The sequence below is a fragment of the Microcebus murinus genome, chromosome 9, assembly GCF_040939455.1.
Source record: "Microcebus murinus isolate Inina chromosome 9, M.murinus_Inina_mat1.0, whole genome shotgun sequence".
Lineage (NCBI taxonomy): Eukaryota > Metazoa > Chordata > Mammalia > Primates > Cheirogaleidae > Microcebus > Microcebus murinus.
In genome coordinates, this window is record NC_134112.1 from 18,360,310 (window position 1) to 18,372,871 (window position 12,562).

Genomic DNA, 12,562 nt, shown 5'->3' on the forward strand with positions numbered 1-12,562 from the left:
TGTTTAGTTTCCTTGCTTTGGTTTTCTTCAGGGGCTCATTAAATGTATGTTGGATATGTTTCAATTATGTTTTAAATGTGTTACTTTCTCTTGAATGATTTTTATATCTTATTTCTTTTTTCATTTCTAAAAGTTTTCTTCTCTTCACCTTTTATATCTCTTAAGACACTATTATTGTGTTTATTTACTCTTATATTCCTTCTACTTTACTTTTCATGTCTGAAATTATTTTTTACTTATTTTAAATTCTTTTCTGAGTCCTATCAACTCATTTCTCAATTTTACTAATTTCTATTTATGTCAATATTTTGTATTTTTTAGTATTTTTAAATGTCTTTTAGCTTATTTTGAAATGTAAGTTTCAGTTGTTTTTGAATTTTTTTAATTACTCAGTCTTTCATCCTTAAGTAATGGTATTAGCTATAGGTTTTTTTCAGAGAAATGCTTTATAAGTTTGAAGAATTTCCCTTCTATTTGTAATTTTCTATAAGTTTTTTCAGCAATGAATTTTGAAGGTGATGTGATATCCTATAGTTTCTCTTTTATAGTTTTTTAATATGGTGAATTATATTGATTACTTTTCACATGTCATACCATCTTTATATCCCTTGAATAGACCTTACTTTGGTTATATTGTATTATTCTAATTATTTGTTGTTGCATACAGTTCTCTATAATTTTGTTTATAATTTTTGCACCTACATTCATGAGGATTATTAGTACACAGTTTTCTTGTGATATCTTCATCTTATTTTGGTGTCAAGGTATTACCCTCCTCTTTGGTTTTCTGGAAGAATTTGTTTAGAATTGGTATGATTTCATCCCTAAATGTTTGGTAAAATTTACTACCAAAGCCATCCAGGACTTTCTTTGTTGGAATGTTTTTAACTACATGTTATCTGTTTCTTCTTGAGTGCATTTCAATTGGCTGTAGCTGTTAAGGATTTTTTCAATTTCATATACGATGTCAATTTATTAACAAAGTTCATGATGATAGTCTCTTTTTATTTTTTATATATCTATAGTGTCTGCAATTATATTTCTTCTCTCATTTCTGATATTAAATATTCGTGTCCTATTTCTTATCAGTCTGGCTGGAAGTCTATCAATTTTATTGATTTTTCTCAAGGAAACAGCTTTTGGTTTCACTGATTGGCTCTACTGTGGTTTTTTATTTTATTTTATTTTATTTTCTGCTCTGTTGATTTCTACTCAATCTTTATTACCTCATTTCTTCTGCTTACTTTGAGTTTAATTTGCTCTCATTTTTCCTGTTCTTTTAAAGGTATAATGTAAGGTCATTGATTTGAGACTTTTTTTGTTTTATTAACATCAATGTTTAGTGATGTAAACTTCCCTCAAAGTATAGCTTTATCAGCATCCCAGATATTTTGATATGGTGCATTTTTCTTTTATTTAGTAGTTTTCATACATTTTTACTCAAACATATGATATAAATGCCTGAAAAAATTTTATCATTTTAAACAGTTATCTTTTAAAAATAGCAAAGAATCTTATATATTTACCCTGCAGTTGCTATTTCCAGTGCCCTTGAGTTGTGTAGAGATAGATTTACATATTATATTCCTTCTGTTTGAAAGACTTCCTTTAACATTTCTTTTAGTTAAGATCTGCTTCTCATGAAGTATTGTCTTATACTTCATGAGAAAGGTATGTTGTTGAAAGGTATTAAATGAGCAATATTTTTCTTTGAGAATTTAAAAGATATTGCTTGACTATTTGTTGCTTGCATTTTTTTCTTGAGAAATCTGTTGACATACTTATCCTTTCTCTATACATATCACTTCTTATTTCTCTGGCTGTTAAAACTTTATCACTGATTTTGAGTAGTTTGGTATATAAGGTGTCTTACTATAGCTTTCTTTATGTTTCTTGTATTTGGGATTCATTGAAATTCTTGGATCTCTGGGTTTATAATTTTCATCAAATTTGAAAAAATTTTCTTGAGACAGGGTCTTGCTCTGTCAAATTTGAGAAATTTTTGACCATTATTTCTTCAAATATGTTTTACCCACTCCTCTCCCCATTTAGCTTAATACATGTATATTGGACTGCTTGAAATTGTCCTATGGTTCACAGATCCTATGTTTATTTTTGTTCTGTATTTAGTTTTGGATAGTTGGTATCGCTGTGTCTTTAAGTTCATTAGTCTTTTTTCTGCGGTATCAAATCTTTTTAATCCCCATCTAGTGTATTTTTTATCTTAGATATCATAATTTTCATATCTAAAAGTTTAATTTGCATCTTTTAAAATATTTTTGTCTCTAGTTAACATGTTCTCTCTTTCTTATCTCTTCTTCACATGTGTAATACGGTTGTAGTAACTACTTTAATGTCTCTAATGCCTACTAATTCTGTTGTCTGTGTCAATTTTAGTTGACTCTTCAGGCTTCATGAGTTTTACCTTGTTAGGTACTAGATATTCTGTTATTCCTGTAAATATTCTTGAGCTTTTGACTGTAATGTGGTTTTCTGGAAATCAGTTGATCCTTTTAGGTCTTGCTTTTAAGATTTGTTAGGTAAAACTAAAGTAGTGGTTAGTTTATGGCTAATATCACTCCACTACTGAAGGAAACCCTTCCACATAGACTACCTGATGCCTCCTGACTTATGAAGTTTCCACTCTGTCTGGGAGCAGGAACTATTCCTTTTTTGTTTAGACTCTGGTGAGTATTCCCTGTAATTGCCTTATATACTTCTATTCCTGGCTTCAGGGTTTTTTAATGCATGCACTGATCAGTGAGCTGAAGACACAAGGGGGGCCCTTCTCAGACATCTGGGGCCCTGAGTCTGCACTGCTCTTTCCTCTCCAGTACTCTGACCTGCAAACTCTAGCCACTCTAGTCTTTCTATGCTCCTAATTCCAATTCCTCGGCTCAGGGAGACTGCTGTGCCTTTTCTGGTTCCTCCTTCCCTGTTCTGCAACCTGGACACTCTCAAGGCAGTAAGTTGGAGCAATCATAGGGCTCACTTTATTTATTTCCTCACAGTGATCTTTGCCCATTGTTGCCTGTCATCCAGTTTCTTGAAAATCATTGTTTTATATATTTTGATTTTTAAAATTTTAAAGTTCCTTAATCATTATTATAATTAGTAGTAATTGTAGTATGGTAAAAACCACAAAACATGAAATCTACCCTCTTAAACTTTTAAATGCAGTATTGCTAACTATATTCATGTTATTGTTAGCAGATATTTAGAACTATTTCATCTTGCACGACTGAAACTCTATACCCATTAAACAACAGCTCCCTTTTTCTCTAGTCCCTGGAAACCATCATTCTACTACTGCTTCTATGAGTTTGACTACTGTAGCTATTTTACATAAGTGAAATTATGCAGTATTTGTCCTTCTGTGAATGGCTTATTTCACTTAGCATAATGTCCTCAACATTCATTCGTGTTGTAGCATATAAAAGAATTTCCTACTTATTTAGAGCTAAATAACATTCCATTATATGTACATACCACATTTTCTTTATCCATTCATCTATCAATGGACATTTAGGTTGTTTCCACCTCTGGGTATTATGAATAATGCTGCAGTGAACATAGGAGTACATAGATATCTCTTTGAGATCCTATTTCCAATTTTATTGGATAAATAACCCAGAAGTAGGATTCTTGGCTTATATAGTAGTTCTATTTTTAGTTTTCTGAGGAACCTCCGTACTGTTTTCTATAATGGCTGTGCCACCTTACATTCCTACCAACAGTGCATTAGGGTTCCAATTTTTCTACCTTTTTGTCAATGCTTGTTATTTATGATTGTATTTTGAATTATTTTATTTTATTCATACAATGGCCACCCTAACAAATATGAAGTGAAATCTCATTGTATTTTTGATGACATTTCCCTGATGATTAATAATGTTGAGCATCTTTTCAAATACCTGTTAGCCACTTATATGTCTTCTTTGGAGAAATGTTTATTCAACTCCTTTGCCCATTTTTTAATAGGGGTATTTGGTTTTTTGCTATGTTCATCAGAAGATATTAGCCTGTAGTTTTCCTATATATTTTTTTTTTTCTGAATTTGATGTCAGGATAATGCTGGTCTCATAAAATGTGTTTGGAAGTGTTCCCTCTACTTCAATTTTTTGGAAGAGTTTTAAGAAGGATTAGAATTAATTCTTCTTCAAATGTTTCATAGAATTATCCAGTGAAGTTATCTGGTCTTGGGCTTTTGTTTGTTGGAAGTTTTCTGATTACTGATTTAATCTCCTTATTAGTTATAAGTCTTTTGAGACTTTCTATTTCTTCATAATTTACTTTTAATAGATTGTATTTTTCTAGAAATTTATCTATTTCTTCTAAGTTATTCAATTTGTTGGTATATAAGTGTTCATAGGAGTCTTTATGATTTATTTTGCATAGTAATTTAGTTTTTTTCAGGTGAGAGAGTAAATGTGGCTCCTGTTATACAAACTTGGCCAGAAGCAGTTCCATTCTGATTGATTTTAGCTAATTAATTTATTCTATTTTGGGTAAAATATTACCATGTTTCTAAGAGGACAATATGTATCTATCTAAAGTTATACTCAGAAACTATTATTCCTCCTTATTTTCCTACCCCATTTTCTTCATCTTTCTTATCACCATGTTCCTACCTATTCCTCACAGGGAAAAAAATCTCATTAGTTTTCCAGCTGACCCATTTAGTTAGGATTGTTTTAGCACTAATAAAATTCTACATGTATAATTTCTTATATCTCCTCTTTTTATTCATGGAAGATAGCATAATATAGTCTTTTGCACTTTTTTTCTCTACTTAATAACCTGTCCTGGTTATCAGTTCATAGAGATTTTCTTCATTCTGGTACATTTATATTTTCCTATTGGAAAATAGGAAAGTAAAGTTCAGGAATTCTGGATCCTTTTGAGAATTTCTGAACCAACTAGATAATACAAAATTCTACTCTAAATCTAAATAATATACAAGCCCAAGAATTTAGTTTCTCATGGAAAGCATTTTTTTCTACCCTTGGGAATAAACAAATAACTTGGGAATAAACAAATAATTTGTCAACTTGTAAAGATGATAAGTGAGGTATTCTTAATCACTATATATCTTAGTCAGTTTGGACTGTTATAACAAAAATACCATGGACTGGTGACTTAAGCAATAGAAATTTATTTCTTATAGTTCTGGAGGCTGGGAAGTCCAAAATTAGGTGCTGATCAATTTGATTCCTGGTGAGGGCCCTCTTTCTGATTTGCAGACAGACGTCTTTTTGCTGTATCCTCCCATGGTAGAAAGAGATCACCTCTCTAGTGTCTCTTCTTATATGGATACTAATCCCATTCATGAAGGTTCCACCCTCATGACTTGATTACCTCCCAAAGACCCCTCCTCTAGATGTCATCACATTAGAGATTAGAGATTCAGTATATGAATTTGACAGGGATAAAACCATTTGGGCCATACCACTGAGAATATAGTTTTTGAGGACCCCACCTTTATACATGAGTCTCAGTTCTAACTTCTTACTTTGCATATACCCAAGGCCTCTTCTGGTGCCCTCCTCTTATAATATAAGCCCAGAATTGTAACTTTATTCTACAGGCCTCCTTAGAGATTGTCATAGGTCCTCTCCTAATTAATATTAATATTTTAGTTTTTTTCATTACTTACTTTGTTCTGTCACCAGAAAAGTTCCTTTTCCTTCATATAAGTTCAATAATGCATTTTTGAAACATTTTTAAATGTTTCATTTGGTAGTTTGGAGAGGAAGGATTTTCATGTTAATTTAGTGCACTAATTTTGCTGGATAACTCGCATATAGACTTGCATGAATGCTCTACTTACGCATTATCCACTTTTGTAGAGCAGTTACCCTGCAGAACATGTCCATAGTAACTCAGGAATTAACTTGATTCAAGAGACAACTTTTTGACGCACCAAACATTTAGCTCTCACCTCAAGGAAATGTACCTTGCCCCAAATTTGAAAAATCACCAATTAAGGAGGACAGTGATAGCTGAGAAGAAAGAGTAGCTGTGTAATTTTTGAAATGTGCCATTCCTATAAAATATAAGTGTTAATTTTACTTAATTGTTTCATTTTGTATCATATGCATTTTAGGTGATAATTCAAAAGAGAAATAAAATTCAAAAATTGGGAGTATCTGAACTCAACTATTGGGTAAGTTTCAATGTTTTTAACATAGTTTCTTTAAATTCTACTTTTTATTTCTATAAAAACAGATAATATACTTTAAAACTGTAATGATTTATATTTAATAAATAAGTAGCAACTCTAATCACTTCTGAGGGAGGAAATAGTCCTTAGCAAAGACTATATACCTCATTTTCAAGAATTAGTTCATTTATTCAGCACTATTCCCAGGCATTCTTCCTTTGCTTTTCATTCTGCTGTATCCATACAGTTTTATTCTATAAATTTCTTTCTTTTTATCTTCAGTTTCTCTATTTAGCTTCTTTAACCTTCTCTTAAAAATAACTCAGTTTGTAGTTCTTTTCCAGCTTTCCCCTTTCTTTACTCCACACCTAACCATCATCTCTTTCCTTCTGCTTCCAACTTTAGACTCTTATTTTTGTCCCTTTAACATTTTGCTACAATCTCCCTTCTTAATTCAGCCACAACCTAATCTTTGTTGGGGTTTTTCCTAAATATGCAAATCGATAACCCTGTTACCTGTATGTTTGTATATTTTGTTTCATAGTAAAACAAGTTATCAGATAGGTGCTGCAATTAGTCTCTTAATCTCAGACAGATGATATTCATTCATTTTCTCTGGGTCTTTGATGTACTTCTATTAAAAATAAAACCTGCCATATTAAGGAGCCATATGTTTACATATTATATATTGAGAGAGTAAAACTGGGAAAGTTATGATAAAACGGGGAGGTAGATTTCTACTCATAATACAAAAGAACAAAATGGAGTAAGTTGCCAGTTTCTTCTTGCTGGAGGCATTCTCCCATCCTTGACAGTGAAATTATAGGAAAATTTGTCAACTAAGTTTTTGGATGACATAACACTTTTAATATATTAATAGAATTTTTTCACTCCAAAAAAAAAATCAGGCACTGTAGTAACTCAACTCAAAAGAAAGGCAAAATTTCAATTACAAACTATTAAAAATGATAATAAATAGAACAGTGTGTATGTATATTAAGGGAATTCTGACAAAGCTGTGCTCAGGTGAAAATTTACTATCTTAAACTGTATTTTATACATTTTTAGTATTAGACTAGAAAGAACAAGAATAAACTAAGGTTTAAACTCAAGAATATCAAAGAAACAAAAAATCTAAGGAAAGAAAAATTGAGATTTAACTCATGTTCAGGATTTATTTGTGGTTTGAAAGTAACAATTTATCTCGTTAGTCTCTTACAAAAGGGAGAGACAAACATATAACAAATAATATATAAACAAACAAACAACCCAAAAGATATTCTGCCTTGACATACCTTTTTTACAGAAAACAGTGAAGAAGGCAAAACAAGGATATTTTGTGAACCTAAGCTTTTTCTTACAAAAAATCTGTTTTATTATTTCAAGTAATTCTTTCGTGCCTATGGAATAACAATTATATTGTATATTGTACTCTGTTATAAATTTAAAAACAAACAAAGAAATTCTTATCTTCTTAAACTAAATGATGGCAGTAAAACAATGCAAAGAAAGATTGTCATTTATGATTGGTCAAATCTAATATTCTTTACCATAACTGGATAAGTTGGAAGAAGATTCTCTTTTTTTTTAGCCAGCTTAAGTATTATGTTATTCTCTGTTTTTAGCTCCTATGTATTTTTAGCAAAGATAAATATTTATTACATAGAACCTGAACAAGATAATTTTAGGACTAAATGATTGACTTTATAGTTTCCTTCACTAAGCACAAATTCATTGTTTAATGGGAGAGTCTGATTTTTTATTGCAAGGTAATTATTGAACTGAGCACATGCTGAAATTTACAAAGGAGAGCTTTATTTGTATCATAGGCATGAGAATCCTTATAAGAGGAGAAAGGGAACCCGTGTTGTAATCAAGAGCTCAATATTAAGGCCGGATAAGGATAGTATGAGAAAGGCCATTCTTAATCCAAAACATAGATTTAAAATATCACCTAGATTAAAAACATTCCATAGATATAAAAATAAAAAAGATTAGTAATTCAAGAACAGCCATATATATGATGAAGATTATCCATTTGTGATAAAATTGTCTTTATTCCAGGAATGCAAAGGTGTTTCTAGAAAATTTATAAATATAAATTACCACACTAACAGATTAAAGGAGAAAAATACCTTGTCACCTCATTAGATGTAGAAATTGAAATTGATAAAATTGAACAACTATTTATGATTAAAACTCTTAGCATAATAACAAAATACATACAATATTTGTATGAGGAAATTTATTTAAAAATTCTTAAGACATAATAGCCAATAAATAATAAATGGAAAAATAAATAATGTTTATGTGTATGAAGATTCATATAATGTCAGTTCTCCTCAGTTAATGTTTAGATGCAAAACAGTTCTACTAAGATTGCCTTTAGGTCACTTTTCAATGAATGATGCTGGAACAATTTATTGTGTCTATGGGGAAAACTCACATTATACACAAATATTAGTTCTAGAGTTAGCGATTGTGAATATGTTTGATGCTGGATCCCTTATCCTTTTGACACATCTTTATAAATTATTTAGTACTTCCTTATATTATGGCTCAAAAAGATGCTCCAGGCTCATCTTGATGTTCCTTGCCCGAGCCCTAGAACTAGGAGTTTTTCCAAGGATCTCTGGTTACTTTTAAGCGGAAAAGGTGTTTAGAAACTAAGACCTGAGTGGTAGGTATATTCATTGCTTCCAATGTGTCCTTGCTTCTAGGCCCTTTCACTGTACATATGCGCATGCAAACATGTGTATTTATGCAATCATTATTTCATAACTAGAGCTCCAAGTCCAGTCCAGTGCTATAGAAAGGCAAGCTATCTGGGTACCCTAGGACTCAAAGAAAAACACAATGGGGTGCCATCTCCTAAAACTTCATCCAGTGGCACAAAGGCTCTTGGAGAGTGGGTCCAGGAAAATACTCTACATCTTATGGGTCTGGTATCTACTGTCTCCCACCAGGGAGGCTGCCCACGTAATGAGTGCCAGAAGGGATCGAACAAGTGAACAAGAGCCCTGCCCACATCAGTCAGGCCAGAAAAGAGCTCTCTTTCCCCAACAGCCTGGCATCTTTCACCCTCCACCTAATAGCAACAAAACTTAGGAAATGTGTTTTCTCCCCTTGGGCAGCTAAAATGGGGCCTGAGATGGAATACTAAGCACCCGGTGAGTTAAGCTGACCAGAATAGCACAGCAAAGACTCTGAAAACTAAATTGTTGTGCCTGTGGTATACAGAGGTAGGCCAGCACTTGTATGTTAAACCTAAATAAGGTGACTTTATGCTAAAATGGAATAATAAAATAGGATCCACAGTCTCCCACATTATATCCAAATGTACAGGACAGTAGAAAACTGTCATAGCAAGAATAAAGAAAAGAACAACTTGAATGAGAAAAGAGAATCAACAGATGCCAACACTGAGATGAATAGTACGTTGGGATTATTTGCAAATGGTTTTAAAACAGTCATAAAAATACTTCAGTGAGCAATTTTAAATACTCTGGAAGCAAATGAAACAATTAGAAAATCTCACCAAAAAAATAGAAACTAAAAAAATAAATAAAACAACTTAGAGATTACAGAACTGAAAAATACAATAGCTGAAATAAAATCTCAGTAAATGGGCTTGATAGCAGAGTGAATATGACAGAGGAAGCAATCAGTGGACTTGTAGATAGCATAATTTTGTAGAAATTACCCTATTTAAACTGAGAAAAAATAGACTGGAAAAAAATGACAGAGTCTTAGGGACCTGTGGGGCAATAACAAAAGATCTAATATTTGTATCATCAAAATTTTAGAAGGAATGGAAAAAAAGAGCGGGACCAAAAAGTATTTGAAAAAGTGATAGCTAAAAACTCCCCAAATTTGGCAAATGACATAAACCTGCAGGGTCAAGAAACTGAGCAATTCCCAAGTAAGACAAACCCAATGAACCCATGCCAAGATACACCGTAATTAAATTTATGAAAACTAAAAATAAAGAAAAAGTCTTGAAGCAGACAGAGAGGAATGACACATTAACCTATAGGGCAAAACTGATTTTAATTAGAGTAGACTCCTCTGTAATTACGGAGGCCAGAAGGTTGTGGCACAACATTTGTCAGGATGAAATACATCCAGTGAAAGTATCCTTTGGGAACAAAGGGGAAATAAAAACATTCTCAGATCAAGGAAAACTAAGAGAATCTGTTGCTAGCTGAGAAATCTTTAAAGAATAAAGTTCTTGAAACAGAAAAATGATAAAAGAATCTTAGAATATAAGAAAGAAATTTAAAAGAAACAACAAAATATATACACATGGAGTAGACAGACTATTCTTCTAATGAATATTTCCTTTTGTGTGATTTTATTGGTTTTATTATTCTTTACCTAGATTTTTCATGCAAAGATTTAATTCATTTATTTTTACTCCTTCATTTTTATTGATTTAAGTTTTGGAGGCCATGAATTTTCTTTTTATCATTGCTTTAAATGTATTCCTTAGTTTCTAATATGGAAATTTTATTTGCCTGGTACATTGTTGCTGTTTTTTTGTTGTTTTTTACCTTCTGAATTTGTTTTAGTTTGTCTCTTCTATATAGGATAGGTTGGGTCTTGCTTTGCTTTGTGAGGTGGTTTGAAAATCTTTGTTATAAATTTTATTTGTATTTTATTATATTTTGTTTCTCTACATGATTCTCTTCAATTTTTAACTTTTTTATATTTAGAAAAGTTAATATTTCCTCAATTATTGCAGATTCAAAACTGTTTTTCTATAACTTTTTTTTTTTAATTATTTTTTTTATTTTGGCATATTATGGGGGTACAGATTTTAAAGTTTCAATAAATGCCCATTTCCCCCCCTCCCCCCAAAAGTCTGAGTCTCCATCATGACCATCCCCCAGATGGTGCACATCTCACTCACTATGTATGTATATACCCGCCCCCCTCCCCCCTCCCACCTGCCCAATACCCTATTACTGTAGCACCTATGTGTCCACTTAGGTGCTACTCAGTTAATACCAGTTTGCTGGAGAATATATCTGGTGCTTGTTTTTCCATTCTTGGGATACTTCACTTAGTAGTATGGGTTCCAGCTCTAACCAGGAAAATATAAGGTGTGCTATATCACCATTGTTTCTTAGAGCTGAATAGTACTCCATGGTGTACATATACCACATTTTATTAATCCATTCTTGGATTGATGGGCACTTGGGCTGTTTCCACAGCCTTGCAATTATGAATTGTGCTGCTATAAACATTCGAGTGCAGGTGTCTTTTTTGTAGAGTGTCACTGGATCATTTGGGTAGATGCCCAGCAATGGGATTGCTGGATCAAATGGTAGATTCACTTGTATGGCTTTAAGGTATCTCCATATTGCTTTCCACAGAGGTTGAACTAGTTTGCAGTCCCACCAGCAGTGTAGGAGTGTTCCTCTCTCTCCGCAACCACGCCAGCATTTATTGTTTGGAGATTTTTTGATAAAGGCCATTCTCACTGGGGTTAAGTGATATCTCATTGTGGTTTTGATTTGCATTTCCCTGATGATTAGAGATGTTGAGCATTTCTTCATATGTTTGCTGGCCATTCTTCTGTCTTCTTTAGATAAATTTCTGTTCAAGTCCTTTGCCCACTTTTTAATGGGGTTATTTGATTTTTTCTTCCTAATTTTCGTGAGTTCTAAGTATATTCTAGTTATCAGTCCCTTATTGGATGCATAGGATGCAAAAATTTTCTCCCATTCTGTAGGTTGTCTGTTTACTTTCATGACTATTTCTTTGGCTGTGCAGAAGCTTTGTAGTTTGATCATGTCCCATTTATTTATTTTTGTTGCTGCTGTGATTGCCTTTGGGGACTTCTTCATAAACTCTTTGCCCAGGCCGATGTCTAGGAGAGTGTTTCCAACTTTTTCCTCTAGAGTTCTAATAGTTTCATATCTTAGGTTTAAGTCTGTTATCCAGCGTGAGTTGGTTTTTGTGAGAGGTGAAAGGTGTGGGTCCTGTTTTAGCCTTCTACAGGTGGCTATCCAGTTTTCCCAGCACCATTTATTGAAGAGGGATTCTTTTCCCCAGCGTATGTTTTTGTCTGCTTTGTCAAAGATGAGATGGCTATATGAGGATGGTTTTATATCAGGATTCTCACATCTGTTCCACTGGTCAATATTCCTGTTTTTGTGCCAATACCATATTGTTTTAATTACTACAGCTTTGTAGTATAATTTGATATCTGGCATATTAATGCCTCCCATTTTGTTTTTGTTGCCTAGAATTGCTCTTGATATTCAGGGTCTTCTTTGGTTCCATACGAAGCGTAAAATTATTTTTTCTATATCTGTGAAGAATGCTGATGGGATTTTAATAGGTATTGCATTGAATCTGTAGATCAGTTTGGGTAGTATAGACATTTTGATG

The 12,562-nt window shown here is 32.5% G+C and overlaps 1 protein-coding gene across 1 annotated transcript in view; it reads left to right on the plus strand.

Annotated features, from left to right (window-relative positions):
* The window catches only part of DPY19L2 (dpy-19 like 2), a 119,818-nt gene that overhangs the window by 61,275 nt on the left and 45,981 nt on the right, over positions 1 to 12,562 (plus strand). Inside the window, exon 12 of the mRNA XM_012777557.2 lies at positions 6,107 to 6,166. Coding sequence (XP_012633011.1) covers positions 6,107 to 6,166 — 60 coding nt within the window. The remainder of the gene's footprint in view (positions 1 to 6,106; positions 6,167 to 12,562) is intronic.